The sequence below is a fragment of the Macaca fascicularis genome, chromosome 7 (assembly GCF_037993035.2).
Source record: "Macaca fascicularis isolate 582-1 chromosome 7, T2T-MFA8v1.1".
Classification (NCBI taxonomy): Eukaryota; Metazoa; Chordata; class Mammalia; order Primates; family Cercopithecidae; genus Macaca; species Macaca fascicularis.
Genome location: NC_088381.1, coordinates 86,782,074 through 86,804,221, shown reverse-complemented (window position 1 = coordinate 86,804,221; position 22,148 = coordinate 86,782,074). Strand labels below are relative to the sequence as shown.

Sequence of the window (22,148 nt, the reverse complement as noted above, 5' to 3'; positions counted from 1 at the left end):
TATTTTGCTGACAGTCCACGAGCTAAAAATCATGCTGAACTCAGCAGTGCTCTGTTCCCTTGGGAGACACACACACACACACACACACACACACACACACACACACACACACACACACACACACACACACGAGTTGGTGGTCCTGCCGCCCTGAGCTTCCAGTGTGAGGAAGGGAGGGACCAGACGGGTCGGGCAGAAAGGTGCTGGGTCAAGGGGAGAAGGGGGGCAGCAGGCAGCCCGCTCACGCTCTGGATTCGTGAAAGGCGTGCGCGCGGGGCTCGCCGGGTTGAGGGGTGAGGGGTGAGAGGTGACGGGGACGGTGGCAGGGTGGGGGCAGCCCTTTCAGGGGCGATGGCGGGGACGGTGGTGCTGTTGCCCTTTTAAGCTGCGGCATGACAGGAGCCGCCCCTCCTGTTGGTGGAATTGGTTACAAAGGGAGCAGCCCCCCAGGCCGCCACACAGCTTCCCGCGGAGGCCTCTGTGCCCCTTGCCGTTTTCCATCCGCGCTCCCACAAAGGTCGAGGCGGCTGGGAGAGGCGGAGCCTCCAGAGCTCGGTCGCTGGGTGGTCGCGGCAATGACAGCTGCCCCCGACAGGCTCTCCCTTCCGCGCCCCTCCCGCTGGACAGGAGAGGAAGATGTCGGTGTCAGGGTTCAAGGCCAAACTGAAGTTGCTGGCTGTTCTATCTTCCACAAGAACCAGGAGTCCAGCCGCCGCTCAGGGCTCCACTGCAATATCAGGGTGAGGCGCCTGGCAGCGGCCTCCCGGGGCACGGCGAGGGCGGAGAGGGGGCGCCCGGAGTCCCGGGACAAAGGGGAGCCTGCCCGGGAGAGGCTCCGGTTCCCTGCCTCTTTCTCCCGCGACTAGCCCGGCCCTGGCCCCTGGGACTGCGCGAGGCTTGGATGGGAGGCAGAGGGCGCGTCTCTCCGGATCCTCACGCGGGGCTGGCTTGGGGGCTGCCGGCCCGAGTTGGCCCCGGTCGCCGCTCCCCCAGGTGGGAGCCCGCGCGGCAGGAGTCCTCTAGGGACTCAAGATCTCTCTCAGTCAGCCGGCCCGCTCCCGGAACCGTGATAGGGCGGGGCAGGGCGGCTCTGGCGTCGTTTGAGCCCAGGCGCAGAAGGCAAAAGGCCTTTAAGATTTTCGGGTTTTTTGACCGGGCGCGGTGGCTCACGCCCGTAATCCCAGCACTTTGGGAGGCCACGGCGGGCGGATCATCTGAGGTCAGGAGTTGGAGACCAGCCTGGCCAAGATGGTGAAACCCCATCTCTACTGAAAAATACAAAAATTAGCCGGGCATGGTGTCAGGCGCCTTAATCCCAGCTACTTGAGAGGTAGATTTTTTTGGGGGGGGGGGGGACAGTCTCTGTCGCCCAGGCTGGAGTGCGGTGGCGCGATCTCAGTAGTTAAAGCGATTCTCCTGCGTCAGCCTCCCGAGTAGCTGGGATTACAGGCGCCCACCACCACACCTGGCTAACTTTTGTGTTTTTAATAGAGACAGGGTTTCATCGTGTTGGCCAGGCTGGTCTCGAACTCCTGACTTTAATGACCCACCTCTGTCTCCCAAAGCGCTGGGATTCCAGGCAGGAGCCACCGCACTAGGACCCAAGGCCCTTAAGTTTTAAGGCCTCATTTTTCAGTCAGGTTTTCCTTGATCCCCCGTATTCAGCCAGTTGTTTTTAAGTTTGTGTTTAAGGAGAAACTAACAATGAAAACGGAGTCGTTGACGGAGGAAAAGTTGGAATGCAGCCTCTGGTGCTGTTTGAGTGATCCCTCTCCCTGGGGCCTGGCTGCGCTGCTGTGTTCTGGAAAGGCCCATTGTACCGTGGAGGCGGCAGGTAAGAGTCCTGTGCAGGTGCTCTGCCCACTTTTCCTTTCAGGCGTCTGTGTCAGCTGTTTTTCCCCTGTAGAATGTGTCCCTGACCTCCACCCCTTAACCCTACCCAATTTTTCTTTACATGTCTGACCATCAAGGCTCTTCTGGGTCATATTCAGTTCATGCTGATATTTTCCCTTCCTCCCCTCTTTAGTCCTTGCTATTTTTGCTTTGGTCATGTTATGCTATATTCTGTGAGCCTTTTTACGTTTTTTTTTATGGTGGCAGGGGAAAATATTTTATAATTATGCTTTGTGCTTTTTATCTTCCACTCAATAAATGCTTAGTAAATATTTGTTTTATTGAGTATATGAACCTATTCTAACTATATTGTACTTGAACAAAAATCTTAACTGCCTTGTAAGTTAGCTGCTAAGAATTTGTCAAAAGTGCAGAGATAACATCAAGAACTTGTGTACAAAAAGATCTCTAAGGGCTTGATGGAAATCTGTAAATTGACTTCATATGAAAGAGAGTGTAAGAAGTGAAAATGTAAAGCATGATTGGAGAGCCAGAGTGATAAAGCAAGCATCCCTTTCTCCAGATCCTTTGTAACAGTATTATGTGTCTCTTTCAGAAATCATTCTGAAAGATAATGCCAACTCCGAACCTAGGAAACCATCCAGTGGGTTTCTGCAGCTTAGGTGGTTCAATTCCTCATCAGCACCTTTGTTTTCTCTGCCTCAGTTTGCTTACAGTGATGTTCTCAGTAGCTATAATTGCTGCTATCTTTGAAGACTTAAGCATTTTTTTTTTTTAGCTCAGAGGGGAATATGTGCGTTTTTATTTCACCAAGTGTTAGAATTTTTACTCTGCTTTTGTGGGCTCTGGGTTAGCTACTTGGTTGTTCAGTTGTAAAATGATTAGCAGGGAAAACCGTGTGTGTGTCTCTCTGTGTGTGTGTGTGTGTGTGTGTCTTTTAAGTTTCTTTTGTTGCCAGAGCACTTAGAATTTTAGTTTATATGGTAGTTCTGTCAGTTTACTTTATTCTCCACTCCACATTTATTTATTGAACAACAAAGTATGAAAGTAATGCGTCCCATAACCAGCCTTCAGAAGAATTACAGCTGCTGTATGTCTGAACTTTCTTGTCTTGTCTTTTCTTTTACATTTATTTATTTATTTATTTACTTATTTATTTATTTTTGAGACGGATTCTCCCTCTGTCACCCAGGCTGGAGTGCAGTGGCACAATCTCATCTCACTGCAACCTCCGCCACCCAGGTTCAAGCGATTCTCCTGCCTCAGCCTCCTCAGTAGCTGGGACTACAGGCATCTGCCACCACTTGGCTCATTTTTGTAATTTTAGTAGAGACAGGGTTTCACCATCTTGGCCAGACTGGTTTTAAACTCCTGACCTCGTGATACACCTGCCTCAATCTCCTAAAGTGCTGGGATTACAGGTGCGAGCCACCATGCCTGGCTGAACTTCCAAGAAGTTGTTTGTGCATCAATTTTCAAAAAATTATGATATCAAAAGAGAGCTGTGTCCTACCTTTGGAAAGATACAAAAACTGAACATTCTGGCAAGCAGTTTAGCTTGCTGGTGCTTGAGATAGAGCCACACATTGGTCTCAGTGGATTTATAGAGAAAAATAGATACAAAAAGTTATTTCTAAATAAGACCAAAAAATCCTTTTCTTAAGCAGTGACCGGTAACGAGGTTGTCTTGGTTAACCTTGAAATGTGTTGCCCTTGATTAAGACAGTTTTATAGTGGGGATGGTAGTGGTGATAAACTTGTTTGAAATTTGTCCACTTACAGTAACCTTTGTGGTAGCCGTCACAGACAACTTCATCCTCAAAGGCCTTAAAATTACTATAAAACTAATAGAATGGAGGAGAAACAAAGGACTTGAATAATTAGATGCTAGATAATTGTAATGTGTTTTCATAACTGGGGAAAAAGAGCAGTGTTAGAAGCACTTAAACATTCTATGTAAGGAACACTGCCTGAATTTATATTGCGATTTTTGAGCCCCATTTGCTGTTTAAAAACTGGCATATTGCAGGTCATATTTTAAAGACAAATGGAAAACTTACCTTTTCAAGATTGATATGAAGCTTAACCTTATCAAAATTACAAAATTTAAAGCATATGATTAAAAAATATTAATGCATAGGTTTAAATATTGGTCATCATTTTAGATGTCTTTCAAAATAGATTGTCTCTTAAATATAAAACTAAACAAACTTTTAACATATTGCAGAGTTTGTGCTGAAGGTTAAGTTTCCTGGGGTGGTGGATATTTTATAATATGGACAACAAAACCTTCTTAAGAAATTTAGAAAAATTTTAGGTAAAACTAGAAAATATTACTGATAATTCTACCACTCAGAAAGTACCACTATCAGAATTTTGTATTTTTCCAGTCATCTGCTCATCTTTTCTCCTATGCTTGTATATGTTCCCTCTCCCTTGAAAAATCAGACTTTTTTTTTGTAATCTGCTTATTCACTCAACAATATTGTAGATCTGTGTCATAACTTACTCCTCTACAGTGGCTTCAGTTATTGTGCGCTTTCTGTTGGATAACTATACCATCTAGTCAGTCATGTTTCCTGGTACTGAATACATGGTGTGTGTGTGTGTGTGTGTGTGTTTCTACCTTAACTAATGCTTTAGACATCAATAGGTACAGCTAAATGCTTGAAACCTTCCAAGTGGTGGCTTTCAGTTCTCACTGCTGAATTGGTTTCTAGAGACGAAACAAATTATATGGAAACTTTTTTCTGAGATGAAGTCTCACTCTTGTCGCCCAGACTGGAGTGCAATGGCATGATCTTGGCTCACTGCAACCTCCACCTCCCATGTTCAAGTGATTCTCCTGCCTCCACCTCCCCAGTAGCTGGGATTACAGGTGCCTGCCACCACACCCAGCTAATTTTTGTATTTTTAATAGAGACGGGGTTTCACCATGTTGGCCAGGCTGGTCTCTTAACTCCTGACCTCAGGTGATCTGCCTGCCTTGGCCTCCCAAAGTGCTGGGATTACAGGTGTGAGCCACCATGCCTGGCATTTTTTCTTCCAGGTACCAACTTGTATTTATCAGTTTGGTAAAAATGTTAGAAAGTGTGCAATAAAATGGGCATTCTTACAGTCGTGGCAGAAAGTGTAATTATCTTTAATTTTCTAGAAAGCAGTTTGGCTCTCTAGAAACTTGCCTAACCTCTCCCCGTTTAGGCAAGATAAATTCTGACTACCCCAAGGTGGCCAACCTTGTCCCTGTGATTCCAGATCTCCCAGAAAGAGAAGTTTAGTCTCAGGGAAAAACCCAGATTTTCTTGGCTTCGCCCACCTTGACAGCTGATCACTGGAAATGGGTGGGCTGGTCGAGTCCTGTAGTCAGGTTTTGTGTCTACACAAAAGGTGGAAGGATGGGAGGGATGTAGCAAAACTGACATCAATGGAACTCTATAAGTTAATATAGAATGGCAAAGGGATGTTTCTTCCAAGGAAGAAATTCTAGGAAAGGAAGGAAAGTGGAGGAGAAGGCAGCAGCTCTCAAAGTTTTGGAATCAGGACTCCTTTACACTCTTAAAAATATATGAGGGCCCAAGGAGCTTTGGTTTATGTAGGTTATATGTATTGCTATTTATCACTAGAAATTAAATCGGAAATACTTAAACTATTCTTTAAAAGCTCACTACATTTGTTATAAATGCTTTTATGAAAAAATTTCTAAACCCAAAGTAGCACAATCTTACATTTTTTGCAAATTTCTTTGATGTTTGGTATGTCATTTTTATCTGCATTCAATTTATTGTGTGATATTTGCTTGAAAAAATGTGAACAATGTCCAATCTCCCAGGTCGGAATGCAGTGGTGTGATCACAGCTCACTGCAGCCTCAGTCTCCGGGGACTCAGGTGATCCTCCCACCTCAACCTCCAGAGTAGTTGGGACTACAGGTGTGTATCACCACACCTGGCTAATTTTGTGTATCTTTTTGTAGAGACAGGGTTTTGCCATGTTGCCTAGACTTCTTTTTTGATACTCCATAAAAACTTGGTTTTTCTTGAACTTTGGATCTTTTACCCTTGCATGACATTATAACATCATGCATTGGTCATTTAGAAAATAATGGTTCACCAAGATCTTCTACATGTTGATACATTTGATTATACAGTATCAAAATACATTCATCAATATCACCATCAATCTCATCAGAATACTTTTGGAAAGCTATGGTGGATATAAGTTTTCTAAAATTCTAATTTTTTGTTCAAAAACTTGAATTTTATTATTAGCAATTTTATTATTGAATTTTATTATGGCCTGTCTGTTGTTTTTCTTGAAATGACAGAATCTCGTTTTTTGAGAAAATGTCTCCCAAAAACCCACGTTGAAATAATATTGTTTGTCAGTCATCCTTTCAAGTAAAAATGGTATTCCATTAAAGTGCTTAATTCACTTCACGACTTAGTGACACGAGGGTTTTTTCTCAGGCAGTCTGTAGGAATGCTCCTGTGTACTTCCAATTTCATCACTTGAAATATTAAAAAGACATATTCAAGAATAAAAATGTAGTAAAATTTTCACTGCTTCATCATAGACATTCTTTTTATTTTTGAGACAGGGCCTTGTTCTGTCACCCAGGCTGGAGTGCAGTAGCATGATCACAGCTCACTGTAGCCTCAACCTTCTGGGTGCAATCCTCCTGCCTCAGCTTTCCAAGTACCTGGGACTACAGGCATACATTCACAATGTCCAGCTAGAGATAGGGTTTCACTATGTTGGCCAGGCTTGTGCAATCCTCCTGCCTCAGCTTTCCAAGTACCTGGGACTACAGGCATACATTCACAATGTCCAGCTAGAGATAGGGTTTCACTATGTTGGCCAGGCTGGTCTCAAACTCCTGACCTCAGGTGATCCACCTGCCTCAGCCTCCCAAAGTGCTGGGATTATAGGCGTGAGACACCATGCCTGGCCTGCCCTTCCTTTTTAAACCTTTCCTGTGCATAGTGAAGAATACCATGACTACTAGTAGTTTGGTGTTACTGCCTTTGTTTGTGCTAAAGTACCAGCATTTTTACCTGCTATTGTATTTGCACCCTTACAGCAAATGTCACCATGTTAGTATTCCTATTAAAATAGTTTGGACCTGGGCGTCTGAGGGCCGCACTTTGGGAACCATTGAAATAGGTACTTAAACCTACTTTATATCATATCTTTTCATCTGCAAGATTTTTAAAAACATGATTTCAGTTAATTTTTTTTTTGTAATTTTTAAAATATGGTTTTGAGGGGTTTTAGTCCAGAGCAACAACACGTATTTTATTTTGCTTGTGCTGAACTTAACTAGACAAATACTAACCTAATGGAATGAGGTCCTAAATCGAGTTACAGTTTCTTTAGCCAAAACAAAAAATAAATAAATAACCTAAAACTAAACACATAAAAATGATCCATAGGATGTATTCCCAGTGTATGCTGAAGAATTTGAAGAAGAAAGTGCAATACTCAGTAAGTGGTGTTCTTTATGAATAGGATTAATTCTGAAGAGTTTCTTTTAGCCTGTAAAGAGATTTGGGACACAGTAAGAGAGGAATGAGAAGAATGAGAATAGTAAACTAAACTATTATTGAAGAGATATACTGTTAATGATGTCCTCCTTCAACACAACTTGTTTTTCTTTTTTCTCTTTTTCGGCGGGGGGACAGGGTCTTTCTCCGTCACCAGGCTGGAGTGCACTGGTGCAATCTCAGGTCACTGCAACCTCCGCCTCCCTGGTTCAAGCGATTCCCCTGTGTCAGCCTTCTGAGTAGCTGGGATGACAGGTGTGTACCACCATGCCCGGATAATTTTTTTTTTTTTTTAATTTTAGTAGAGACAGGACTTCACCATGTTGGCCAGTATGGTCTCGATCACCTGACCTCGTGATCCACCCACCTTGGCCTCCCAAAGTGCTGGGATTATAGACATGAGCCACCATGCCTGGCCAACTTGCTTTTCTTAAAAGAACCTTTGGTAAATATTTGGCTTCTGTGGCTTCAGCTATAATTCAGATTATAGTTTTCAAAGCAGTGTTTCCTAAAGTTGTTGGTGCAAAATTGTTTTCCATGACTTGAACCTAGTTGTTCTGAAGCTAATATATAATAATGGCTTCTCCCCAATTTATAATTGAAAACAATACAAATTAACAGAGTAAATGTCTGTTAGTGGCTAAAAGCTTAGTTCATTAGCTTTTTTAAAAAAATCACATGTAATTGTGTTCCAAAAATATATGTATAGTAATGGCATTTCTTAGTATTACTTGGTTTGTGTGATAGAATAAAATATTATAATTGTATGGTGTTTGAATTAGTTATCTATTGCTCTGTAACAAATTTAGCAGCTTAAAACCACAAACATTATCTCACAGTTTCTGTGGGTCGGATTCTGTGCAGTTTACCTTGGGTTTACTGGCTTGGCCTCTCACCAGGCAGTGAAGGTGTTGGTGGTGGCTATGATCATCCCAAGGCAGGATAGGGAGAGAATCCATCTCCAAGCTCACGTTGGCAGGATTTTTCTCACAGGCTGTTGGACTGGGCCTCCATTTCTAGATGGCTATTGGTCAGAGGACTTTTACAATACCTTGCCATGTGGGCCTCTCCATAGGGCAGCTCATCACATGGCAACTGGTTTCCATCAGAGGGAGCAATGGAGAGAGCAGGAGAAGGGTGACCAAGGCAGGAATCGTCTCCTTGTAGCCTCATCTCAGAAGTGATGTTATTACTTTTGCTGCATTCTCTTTGTTAGAAGTGAGTCACTAGGTCCAGGGGCAGGAATTTTACAAGGGTATGAATGGCAGGAGGTGAGGGTGATCGGGGCCATTTAGAGGCTGCCTACCAGTGTTGAAGAAAATTGTTGACTTCTATGAGCTGTAGCAGCAGACAGTGCTATGCAAGGAGAATGGCTGTCTCAAAAGTCCAGCTCCTCACATGGGTTTTAATGTGTTGCCTTTTCCCCCATACATTTTGTTTAAATCCATGGTCATCTTGCCATTTAGTGATGTGGTTTAATTGCATATTTGGGTTAGTCTGTATGTAAACGTTTAACACAGGTGTCTCTGTGCTAAACAGGAATCCTATGCATCTTCTTCACCAATATGGTTTGTGGACTCTGATGAGCCAAATCTGACATCATTTCTGGAACACCTAGAAGATACCAAGAACAATATTCGGTAAGGAAGGAAGCCAAGCTATTTTCTCTTTTCCTCATGAACATTATATTTAGAAATTAAATGTTAAGAGATAATATGATATAAAAGCATGATTAATGACTATAATCTTAGAGGAATTAAAGTCTGGGTATTTTAAGTCCTTCAAATCTTATTTACTACCTAGTTTCCCTTTATTACTTCCCTCATGTATAACCTTAGTTTAGATTAGGAATTCAAGGTCTCTTTTTCCCTGAATTCTAACCATTAAGCCAAGCAAGCATTTTGAGTAGAGACGACTAGCCAAAGTGGGAGGTGGAAAAAAGACCAAGGTAGAAGTGAAGGGAGAGATGGGTAGAGTCACACCAGAACTAGTATGAGGGAATTGCCTTTTCTTTCAAGGGTCTGTAAGTCTGCAATAAAAGTCAAAGGTATTCAAATAGAAAGTTTTGTTTTTGTTTTTAGTATATAAAGAAGTATAACTTACCATGTTGCAAAAATTTTAAAAACCTTTATTATAAAACTCATAAGCAACCATAACATTATAAAACTCATAAGCAATCTATTGTAAAATATAGAAAAGAAAAGAAAAAAATAAAGTCTTTCATAATTTTTCTACCTAATATAATCACTGTTGACATGATGGCTATTTTCTACCCTTATATATTTTTTCTTTGCTAGTAAAATACAAAACCCTTAAACATATGTTTAAATAATTGAGGTCGTATTCTCTATAGTTTTATATTCTTTTAAAAAGCATTTACTAGGCCAGGCCTGGTGGCTCACGCCTGTAATCCCAGCACTTTGGGAGGCCGAGGCAAGCAGATCATGAGGTCAGGAGATCGAGACCATCCTGGCTAACACGATGAAACCCCATCTCTACTAAAAATACAAAAATTAGCCAGGCATGGTGGCAGGCGCACCTGTAGTCCCAGCTACTCAGGAGACTGAGACAGGAGAATGGTGTGAACCTGGGAGACAGAGCTTGCAGTAAGCCGAGATCATGCCATTGCACTCCAGCCTGGGCGACAGAGCAAGACTCCATCTCTAAAAAAATTAAAAATTAAAAAAATAAAAAGCATTTACTGTATTTTCCTATGATGTCATAATCTTTATAGAAAACTAACAATCATTATTTTAAGTTGACATGATTGTTTACCTAAAAATATCCAAAGGAACCAACTGAAAAAAAAAACCCAATTTTTAAGATTGCTAGTTAAAAGCTCTGTTATATAAAAACCAATAGCCTTCCCCAATATTAGCTATAATCACATAGGAGATATAGTGGTAAAGTATTTTTTCAAGTATTTCAGCAAAAATTAAATAGCTAGGAATAAACTTACATGTGCAAGACTTTTATCAAGAACATGACAAAATTTTGCTGAGTGGAATGAAAGATTTGCATTCTATGTCCCTGGATGAGTAGATTTCATATTATAAATATGTTAGTTATCACCATGTCTTCATATTAATTTATAAATGTAATATCTGCTGGGCACAGTGTCTCACACTAGTAATCCCAAAAGTTTGGGAAGCTGAGGCAGGTAGATGACAATTAGCTAGGTGTGGTGGTACACACTTGTAGTCCCAACTACTCAGGAGGCTGAGGTGGGAGGATCACTTGAGCCTGGGAGGCAGAGATTGCGGTGAGCCGAGATCATGCCTCTGAACTCCAGCGTAGGTGACAGAATGAGACCCTGTCTCAAAAAAAAAAACAAAACAAAACAAAAAAAAAACAAAACCTGTAGATTTATTTTTGGAACTTGACAAAATGATGCTAAAGTTTGTTTAGAAGAGTAAGTAATAAAAAATAATAAAGAATAGATTTGTTCAACCAGATATTAAATAAAATATTGTGGAATAGCCCTGGGCCAGACAGATAAAGCCAATGGAAGTTTAGAACCAGAGTCATGCTAATGATAATTTAGTATAAGATAAAGATGGTATTTTAACTTAATAGGGAAAAGATAGATTATTCTGTAAATAGTCTTAGGAGAGCTGACCATTTGAGGAAGTTTGAGTCTTAACTCCAATTTTTGTCAAAATAAATTATAGTTGGTTTAAACACAAATTTCTTAAAAATAAGAACTGAAGAACATGGGTTTGAAGATATTTTAAGAGTTAAGGCTGAGGCTGGGCACAGTGGTTCACCCCTATAATCCCAGTACTTTGCGAGGCCAAGGTGAAAGGAGTGCTTGAGCCCAGGAGTTTGAGATCAGCCTGGGCAACATGGCAAGACCCCCTCTTCTCTCTCTCTCTCTCTCTAGATATACATATACATATACATATACATATACATATACATATACATATATGAAAAAAGGGTTAAGGTTTATATGGAGAGCCATGAAGATAAGAGGCAAAAATTAATTAAAAGCTAGATAGACACATGTTTACATCTCCAGAAAGGGGGTTGATGGGAAAGAATAATAGACATAGCTCCATTACTGCTACCTCCTTTTAGGAAGTTGCTTGTGAACATCTAAAGATAACAGTTTTATAATAGCAGAAATGAGTTATTTTTCACTGTCTAAAACATTACATAAACATGTTCATAAAGTAAAATGAAGTAGGATATAAAATTGGGCCTAGTGTTTTTAAAAGTAAATATATTTACACGAAGGAGGAAACGACTCACCTCCCACTCTTACAGCCTTTGCCAGTTTATCATAGCCTAGTTTCTTGAGAGAATAAGCTACATGTCTTCACCTTTTTTCACTGAATTCATTGTAATCTGGATTTTGCCCTCATCATTGCACTAAAATTTATCTCCTAGTTGCCATATCTAGTGGCTCCTCTCTTAGTCCCCAAATTGACCCCTCTGCAGTATTTTGATACTGTTGATTGTTCCCTTGTTGAAACATTCCTCCATTCTTAATGTCCACCAATAAAGAGTTGGTTAAATAAAAATTATAGTGTGCAGTTTTATAATAGAATATTCTGTTGTAGATCAAAAGAAATGCAGCCAGTCCTTCCATAAGCATGTGCAAACTTCTAAGATATATTAAGTAAAAAAGTAAGGCATAAAATATTGTGTATAATCTGGCCCCTTTAATATACAGTATTAAAAAATCCGTATCTGTGCTTATTTATACTTACTTTTTTCTCACCTGGTGGATACAGCAAACTGTGAATAGTAGAACACAATTAAAAAAAACATTAAGTGGCTTCTGTGCCAGGCCCTGTGATAATTGGGTATAAGAGACAAAAAAAGGCATGTCCCTGTCCTCTGGGAAGGGACATGATAATCTAATGGGACCTCCATCAGATTCCTTTCTTCTGTTTTGATCTTATCACCCTGCCTTGGTCTCCTCTGATCTCTTCTTCCTTGGCCTACTTCTTTCTTCTCTTCTCATTCTGTGCTTTCTCTGAGTAATCTTTGACTCCCATTACTGAAGTCATGACCTGTGTTCCAGGGATTCCTAAATTCGCATTCATCTCCAGAGTTTCAAACTCATATATCTGTCTGTATATCATATATGTTAGGGAATCTTACTTGGAGTGACATGGCTGTTCAAAATGATGACAATTACATTTTCATGTATCCACCTCCTAGCACTCTATCAGCCCCATCATGTGTTCCCTCAATAATTCTCCTTGTCATTGTGAGTGGGACAAGATGAAATAATCAAACTAGTCTCCCATGCCTAAACCTGGGAACTGTCTTAGCGTTCTTTTATATGCTACTGTTCTCTGACCTCCCCAAACTAGTAAGTTTCTAAGACCTGCCCTTTTGAATGTCTCTTACTATTTTCCCTGTGATCTCAGTTTCTTCCTCCCATCCTTTTTGTGTGTGTGTCATGAGGGAAGGAAGTAAAATTGAAATTTGTGGAAAATGTACTACCTTATCTTTCTTGTTGCTTGGTATGACTCCACTACCCTGCTGCCTTTCTCCCCCAGCACTCCTGTAGCCCCTTCTGTGCCAGAGGTCAGAGTGTCCAGGTCTGTGTCCAGATTGCCCCGCCTCATCTTCTTTATGTAGTTAGCACAAACAGAGCGTATTGAGTGTATAACAAATGGGGCTTGGCTTCTTTTAAGCATGAGGATTTTTGGTGGATCCTAATCTACTGTTCAACCTTCCTTATTTCCACTTGCTTCATTGCTCACTTTGGGAAGGTTTATTTTTTGCTTTGTTAACCCATTCTAATCCTGTGTCTTCCTTTTTTGTCCTTTGTAAACCTACTTCTTTCTCTTCATCTCTTTTCTTGGTCAGACACCCAGGAAATTGTTCCTGACCAAGTGAAGTGAGGTGCCTTATTAGATCCCATTTGAGTCACCTTATACATTGAAAATCATTTTAAACAACAAAAATCACGCTTGTGCACATAGTTTACCTTGCTTGCTTGCTTAAAGTAAATATGCTTACAACACAATTTGGACTTAAACATGGAAATTTACAGTTATTCTTTGCAGTTTCCTAGTGAATTATTATTTTTTAGACAGACACTTAAAAGCCTATAAAGTATCCAGTGTTTCCACGGGTTTCATTTAATCTTAACTGTTCTGGGAAAGTTTTCATTTCTTTGTTTTACAGATGGCAAGACTCAAACTCAGGGAATTAGATACGATATCCAAGGTCCTCTAGATTCCCAGGCTGTCTGCTAGATCACATTTGCTTATGTACTTTTAACTGACTATGACTGGAATATATAATTTTATAATCCATGTGTGACAACACTGCCTATGTGGCTTTTTCTTTTTCTTTTTTTTTTTTTTTTTTTTGGTAGCCTCATTAATGCATTAATGTTCTCTTGTCTGAAGTTGTAAGTTTCTAAGAAAACAAGGTAGCAATCAGAAATTGGACAACGTCTGGAACTTCTTCCTCAGCCTTTACTGTTGTCATTCTGTTAGGTATCAGTTGTAGTGATTGTACCCCAAGCCATAGTAACTTTCTTAAACTAGAGGCTCCTGAAAATATTTTGAAGAGTATTTTTTTTAACTGTAAGCTGCAGTTGGGCAATAACAAACATTTTTATTTCCTACTGGATTGATTACAGTAGTCAACATTATTGATGTCTTCTAAGGGCTCTTTAACATGCTTATTTACTGAAATGTGTTTTGTAGCTTCGTCAGCAGTTGAAGTGGTTGATACGTGAACTCTGCAGATTATATAACCTTCCTAACCACCTGGATGTTTGGTAACAGTTATGATATGGTAGAAAAGGATACTGAGAGAATGGGGGCAGACCTACCTTAAATAGAGTGGGGAGGTGGCACTAAGCTAAAACTGCCAGGATGAAAAGAAGTCAGACATAAAGAGTGGACAGAGGATATTATCAAGCCAAGACACTGAATGTGTAAAATCCCAGAGGCAGGAGAGAGAGGGATGTTTCTGAGAATCTGAGAGCTCCATGAACCAGCACGGGGGGTTGCAGGGTGTGGGGGTCATGGTATAATCTAAGAGAGGCCATCAGAGGCTCGATCTTGCTGGCCTGGTAGGTCCTGATAAAGAATTTGGATTTTACTTTATTTGCAGTAGAAAGCTCGTAATGGTTTTACCCAGGGGAGTAAACATAATCTTAAGGATGTTTTAAGAAGCTTATGTTTGAGGCAAACGTTTTATCTTTGCTTTAACATTCGTTCTCTCTCCTTCTATAATTTTTTTTTCTGAACAATTTGAACATAAGTTACATACATCGTAACTAAATACTTTGGCTTATTTTTACTAAGAATGGAAATCTCATATAACTTTAGAACAATTATCAACTTCATAAATTTACATGAACACAATACTTTTATCTGATATACCATCTGTATTCCAATTTTTTTAGTTTGTCTAATAGTGTTCTTTATAGCAATTTTACCCCTTCCAGGATCCAATCTGGGGTGAGGTATTGCATTTAATCATCATGACTTTAGTATCATTTAATCTGGAGCATTCCAGATTTTGTCTTTCATTATATAAACATTTTTGAAGAATACAGTTTCTCCCCTCCACGATTAAAAACAAATGTTCCTCATTTTGTGTTTATGTGCTGTTCCCTTGTGATTAGATTGGGGTTATATATTCTTGTTATAAATTCTATACAGGGATGTTACACCTTCTTTAGAATATCACATCTGGAGGTACATAAAGTCCACCTGTTTCTCATTTTGATCACCTGATCAAGGTATTGCCTGATTTCTCCATTGTATAATTACTTTTTGTTTTCTCCCTTGCAACTAGTTAACAGCCTGTGGGGGAACATTTTATGTCCATGCCGGTATCCTGCTGCTTTTCAGCACTATTCCCTAGATTGAGCATGATTATTCTTGTCTGATCCAGTCTTTACTATGAAGGTGGCAAAGTGATGGTTTTCTAATTTCCCATTTGCCTCTGTGTTTGCTATTTAGTCCTTGGCATAGACTATAAACTGAGCTCTGGCTTCTCTCCCATTTTTTCTATTATTGGTTGGACTCATGAGTTCCCATATTTTTTAATGGTTTACAATTCATTACTTAATTATTTTTGAAGTTCAGTTGGTTTGGCTGGTGGGATCCCTTTGAGCTGGTTCCTATGTCCTTGTATCATGTTCCCATCATTTTTGTGGAGACTGCTTCCTTAATTTCCAGCAAAACAAGATGCTCTAGGCTTATCTTGAACCTATATGTCTGATATCATTTGGGCAGTTGTCCCCTCCAAATCTCATGTTGAAATTTCACCCCCAGTGTTGCAGGCGGGGCCTAGTGGGAGGTGTGTGGATCATGAGGACAGATCCCTCATGAATGGCTTGGTGCTGTCCTCACAGTAATGATTGAGTTCTCGCTCTTAGCACCTGTGAGAACTAATTGTTTAAAAGAGCCTGGCATCTCTGTTCCCTCTCTCTTGCTTCTGCTCTCTTGTCATGTGACCTTTGTACACGTGGGCTCCCCTTTGCCTTCTGCCATGAGTGAAAGATTCCTGAAACCCTCACCAGATGCAGATGCTGGCACCATGCTTCTTGTACAGCCTGCAGAGGTGTGAGCCAAATATACCTCTTTTCTTTATAAATTATCCAGCCTCTGGTATTTCTTTGTAGCAACATAAATGGACTACGACAATGTCCCAGCTCTGAAATAGGCCTTTCTGCCAGGAGCCCTTTAATGGGGAAAGGTATTAGAAATCGGGACCTTTATTTCTTGGTTATCTCCTTGTAAATAACCAAATTCATTGTTTTCTAGTTTATTTTCTGTTTCTTTTTGTGATGGTAAGCAGATATATGCATGTTTTCTATTTTCTCTTTTTTCTTATACACCATGTGACATACTGCGTGTGTACACTTTAAAAAAATTTTATTTATTTATTATTTCTTTTTTTTTTTTTACAGAGTTTCACTCTGTTGACAGGCTGGAGTGCAGTGGCATGATCTTGGCTCACTCCAACCTCTGCCTCCCGGGTTCAAGCGATTCTCCTGCCTCAGTCTTCTGTGTAGCTGAGACTATAGGCGTGCACCACCACGCCCAGCTAGTTTTTGTATTTTTAGTAGAGACGGGGTTTCACCATGTTGGCCAGGATGGTCTTGATCTCTTGATCTTGTGATCTGCCTGCCTTGGCCTCTCAAAGTGCTGGGATTACTTGCGTGAGCCACCCTGCCCGGCCTGAACATTACTTTTTTTGCTTCATAATATCTCCTGGAAATCATTCCATATCTGTTCAAAGATCCTCTTAGTTATTTTTTTAACAACTACATAGTGCACCATTTTGTTTGTGTATTATAGCTTATTGAACCAATCCCCTATGAGGTACTTTATAATTACAAATACTCTTACATTGAATTTGTGTGCATATGCATTTTTGCATTCTTGTATCTTCAGAATAAATTTCTAGAAGTGGGATTGCTGGGTTGAAAAAGAAATGTATATTTAGTGTTATTAGAACATTGTCATTGCTTTATTTTGCTGTCATTTTTCTCGATTTTTCAATTGAGAATTTATTTCCATTCTTTTGTTTTTAACAATATAGGAGTTAGAGTTATGAATTTTTTCTGATTACTGTTCTATGTATTGCATAGATTTGTAGTATTTTCATTACCATTATTTTAAAGAAAGTCTGTACTTTCCTTTTTCATTTCCCCTTTCAATAAAGAGATGCTTAAGAGTTTTAAAATTTCCATGTGAAAAGGCTTTTTGTTGTTTTTTTATTTTTAATTTCTAATTTTATTGCATTGGGGCTGAGAGTGTTTTACCTAATATTTCTACTTTATGAAACCTACTGAGGTCTTTCTTGAGCCCTACTATATGATTAATTTATATGAAGAATCCATACATTTATTTAAGAGGAAGGTGCATCTTCCATTTTCAGGGTATAGTTTATATAGATAGTTAGATATTTATATATACATACTGATAATGTGAATATATTCAAAATATCTACTTTTTAATTATATTGTTTGGGTCTTTTACATCCTTACTTTTTTGTGTGTGCACTTGAATGTACTCAGAATGGTTTGTTATTTTCCCTTTTTTTTTTTTTTTTTTTTTTGAGATGGAGTTTCGCTCTTGTTGCCGGAACTGGAGTGCAATGGCACGATCTCAGCTCACCACAACCTCCACCTCCTAGGTTCAAGCAATTCTCCTACCTCAGCCTCCCGAGTAGCTGGGATTACAGGCATGTGCCACCATGCCCAGCTAATTTTTTGTATTTTTATTAGAGACAGGATTTCTCCATGTTGGTCAGGCTGGTCTCGAACTCCTGACCTCAGGTGATCTGCCCACCTCGGCCTCCCAAACTGCTGGGATCACAGGCATGAGCCAGTGTGCCCAGCCTTGTTATTTCCCTTTTATTCGTGTGTTTCTCTTTCTCCTTTAGCTTCCTGTGGTTTTTTTCAAATTACAGGTGCATAGATATTCATAATTGCTTTATTTTCATTGTGGAATGTGGCACTTAATGTTACAAAATGTCCTTCTTTGTCTCATTTAATGCTTTTTTGCTTGAATAACTTTTTAGTATATGTCTCAAATATTGCATGGGACATATTTATATAAACATTATTTTTTGTTTATCTGAAGTTCAAATGTAAATAGGCACTGTGTATTTTATCTGGGAATCCTAAATACAGAAAAGTCCTAGAAACAAGGACTGCTGCCAGGACCCACACTGTGTGATTTAAATTACAATTCCTATTAAAACTTACTGGGCCACCTTGGAGAAATTATAGATTTCTTGAATATAAGATGAGCCTGGAACATTTTATCAAACTGAAAATCAAGGAAGCAATTAAATGTCTCAGAAGTCAACTTAAAGAAGCTTCTGCTCCACAAGAGCGCAGAACCATCTGTAAATCATGGCCACATTTTACCTTCCTCAGTCAACTGGGCATATAAAACTTTTCATGAGGCCACAGGAGTTGTGGTCATCTGGGTGACTTGTTTAAGCCAAAAACTTGTACATAATCTGTTTGAGACGGATCTGGCATATGCCTCTTTTATTTAATGATAGGATGCTGCTGTATATACCCAACCTTATGGCTTGATGGGACAAATAACATTCAATTCATGGAGGGAAACTCGGGTAGCATGGTAATTTCCTGGTCCCTGATGAAGCATTCAATCTCTGCTATGGCCCAGTAGCAAACCAGAAGCTGCTTCTCAAAAGCAGAATAGTTATCTGCAGAGAACGACATACTTTTCTCCCCAGTCCAAAGGATTATGCTGTGATTCACCCATAAGGACCCAGTAAAAGTTCTATATAGGCCAGGCTTGGTGGCTCATGCCTATAATCCCAACACTTTGGGAGGCCAAGGTGGGAAGATCACTTGAGGCCTGGAATTCAAGACAAGCCTGGGCAACATAGCAAGACCCCATCACTACAAAAATTGTTTTAATTAGCTGGGCCTGGTGGTATGCACCTGTAGTCCCAGCTACTCAGGAGGCTGAGGTAGGAGGGTTGCTTGAGCCCAGCAGGTCAAGGTTGCAATGAGCCAAGATCTCACCACTGTACTCTAGGTTGGCTAACTCTTATCTTCCACAGACATTTCAAGCACCATCAGATCTGTTGTTCATGTGGCCCACATAGAAAAGTAGCTTGCATAGCAGTATTACCTGTTTCAGAATCTTCTCAGGTTCTCAGTCTTATTTAACACTGGCAGTCTTGAGTTACATAGTAATTGGTTTAGAAAAACATGTCCAAATGAGGTATATCTTGCCTCCAAAGAGGCCCAATTAGGCATTATGCCTTTTAGTAAAAAGAGAAATGACATCTCTAAATGTTCTGAACTACTTAATGCCTGGAAATTTCACTGAGGTGACAGCCCTCTGAATTTTTACATTTGGGGATGTGTTTCCTTCTCTATGACCTCCACGTGCCTTATCAAGGTGACTATAGTATTTGCTATTTCCTGCTCATCAGGGAAAATCAGCATGCTGTCATCAATGATAGGACACCTGCATGATATCCTATGGAATACAGCAGCAATCAAAGTCCTTGTGGACTAGATTATCACATACAATTAAAGAGTTTATATTGTCTAGAGGTGATACCCTGTGAAGGTGTATTGCCAGCCTTGTCAGCTGAAATAAAATGGTGCTTGATAGCCCTTAACTAATAGGTATAAAGAAAGAAGTATTAGCTAGCTCAATAGGTGCATATCAGGTGCTAGGGGTTATGCTGATTTACTCCACCAATGAAATCATATCTGGACGAGCAGCTGCAACTGGAATCACCATCTAATTGAATTTATATTAATCTACTATAATTCTCTAACATCCATTTGTCTTCTACACAGGCTAAATGTAAATGGGATGGTGAGGTAAGGTAAATGGGATGTGATGAGAATCTCCTCCCCTGCATCTTTCAAGTTCTTGAGGGCAGCAGTAATCTGTACAATTCCTTCAGGAATGCAGTATTGCTTTTGATGTACTATTTTTGTATGTTGACAAAGTTCTAGTGGTTTCTGCTTGGCCTTTCCTACCAGAATAGTCTTATGTCCCAGTGTCAGGGAAACATTATAGGGATTCTGCCAGTTTGGAGTTTGTCTATTCAAACTCTGCATTCTGGAACTGAGGAAATAACCACGATGTGAGTTTGGAAACCCAATGGGCTCACTGGGTATTGCATGATCCTAGCTAAAACCTGGAAATAACACCAATTTTTCCATCAACAAATGAATAATCAAATTATGGTATATCCATACAATGGAATACTACTCAGAAAAAAATAACAATATATACACAAACATAGGTAAATATCAAAATTATTGTACCGAGTGAAAGTAGCTAAACAAAAGGAGGACATACTGTGTGGTTCCATTTGTAGAAAATCTAGAAAATGTAAACTAACCTATAGTGACCGGAAGCAGACTGGTGGTCGCCTAGGGATTGGGAGTGGAGGCCCAAGAGGGACAAATTCCAAAGGGTCCCAAGGAAATTCTGGGGTGGCTTAAGTGGGTCCATGACATTCGATGATGTGTTGGTCATGGCAGAATGGCAGAAGCAGAAACTCAATGGCAGTGGGTTGAGAAATGATGAATAATGAGGAGCCAGTGTAACTGTATCCAGAGGCTTCCTGAGGAAGTAAGGAAGGATACCACTACTACTCCTGCTGCCCTCCTCCCCCCGCCTTGCCTAGTTCACAAGACAGGAGTAAACAGAAAGAAACAAAAGATAAATAGCCAGACAACCTTGGCACCACCACCCGGCCCTAGGAGTTAAACAAAGTAATAATAATAACATCAACCCCTGGCCTAAACTGCTTGTGCTATCGTAAATTCCAGACACTGTATGAAAAAAAGCATTGTAAAACTTTCTGTTCTGTTAGCTGATGCATGTAGCCCCCAGTCACGTTTCCCACGCTTGCTCAATTTATCACGACCCTTTCACATGGACCCCTTAAAGTTGTGAGCCTTTAAAAAGGCCAAGTATTTCTTTCTCAGGGAGCTCCGCTCTTTAGACGCAAGTCTGCCGATGCTCCCGGCAGAATAAAAAACCTCTTCCTTCTTTAATCTCGTGTCTGAGGAGTTTCGTCTGCGGTTCGTCCTGCTACAGAAGGACTAAGAAAGATACAGTGATACTGGTTAGCAACATACTTCATGGAATCTCCTCCCAGGTGCTGTTCGGGATTCCACTTAGCTTAATCCAATGACCTTGTCCCCCTCCGCTCCTTCTCCTGCACTGATTCTGCTCCTAGAGTGGAATTTACCTGCCTTTCCTCCTTGCTAACATCTCCCAACCTTTATTTTCCAGAGCGATTTCTCCCTTTCTCAAACCACACCAGTCCAAGCTAAGCTCTCCCATTTTAGGACTCTTAGGGCATTATTACCTGTATCACATTATATGACATGCTCGATTAAATTCTGCCAAAGTTGAAAAGTACCATAGTGTTAAGTACGTAGAAACTGGCCTCAGACTATCTGAGTTTGATTCTACCTTTGTCATGTAGTGGCTGTGTGACTTTAGTCAAGTAACACAGTCTCTCTGGGCTTCAGTTTCTCCAGCTATAAGCGGATATAACAGTATCTCTTGTTATGAGGATTAAAGGAGTTACTACTATTACAGAGTTTAGTACAGTGTTTGTCACATCCTAAGCCCTAAGAATAGGGATAAAAATCAATTGGTGTTCCTGCTCCAGGAAGTTTCACGCTCATGGTTAAGAGGGATACAAAGATATATGTGGCATTTGCCCTAGACTCAAGGAGCTAGCAATTTCGTGCTGGTCAGATTTAGATTTCATAGCGATTTTCTGTGCGCCCTGGTCCAGCGGCCTCTGTACGTGGGTAACTTTGGCATGAAAGGCCAGAAAGTCCATTTATAATTGCCACTTTTTAGAACCTGTTTGCAAGGCGAAAGAATGGTCGCTGCCAGAATTCAAGAGGAGGAAAGGGTGAAGCCTTTTTGGAGAACGCAGATGATGGCCTTTTTGCAAGGTTTTGGAAGATTTTCGTTTCAACGGACTAAAAGCTACTGCCAGTAGCCTCTAGACAGGCCTGAAAAGGCAGGGGAGGCCCTTCAGACCCCGTTTCCCCACTGCCCCAACCCTACGGTGGGCCTGGCCTCAGGCCCCGCCCCGCCCCGCCCCGCCCCGCCCCGCCCCGCCCCGCCCCGCCCCGCCCCGCCCCGCCCCGCCCCTGCAGGGTATCTGACCTAGGCCGTGCCCCTCCCAGCCCAGCGCCCCGCCCCCCTCCCCGCCCCTGCAACGTGTAGGCCTCGGCTCCGGCCCCGCCCTATCGCCCCGCCCCTTCCCG

At 40.9% G+C, this 22,148-nt stretch overlaps 1 protein-coding gene across 3 annotated transcripts; it reads left to right on the top strand.

Annotated features, from left to right (window-relative positions):
- The first annotated feature begins 302 nt into the window (after positions 1–302).
- LOC123566820 (uncharacterized) lies at positions 303–22,017 on the top strand. 3 transcript variants are annotated; one of them, XM_045396078.3, is made up of 5 exons: positions 303–740; positions 1,681–1,834; positions 7,535–7,651; positions 8,936–9,036; positions 21,733–22,017. In XM_045396078.3, exons 1-3 carry the CDS (start codon positions 393–395, stop codon positions 7,633–7,635), a joined length of 603 nt encoding a protein of 200 aa, XP_045252013.2. In that variant the 5' UTR covers positions 303–392; the 3' UTR covers positions 7,636–7,651; positions 8,936–9,036; positions 21,733–22,017. The 3 variants fall into 3 exon arrangements, with proteins under 3 accessions (XP_045252013.2, XP_045252014.2, XP_045252015.2); XM_045396079.3 differs by lacking the exon at positions 21,733–22,017 and adding an exon at positions 16,299–17,077; XM_045396080.3 differs by lacking the exons at positions 8,936–9,036; positions 21,733–22,017 and adding an exon at positions 5,684–5,782 and having other exon boundaries at positions 7,535–7,652.
- The last annotated feature ends 131 nt before the right edge of the window (positions 22,018–22,148 follow it).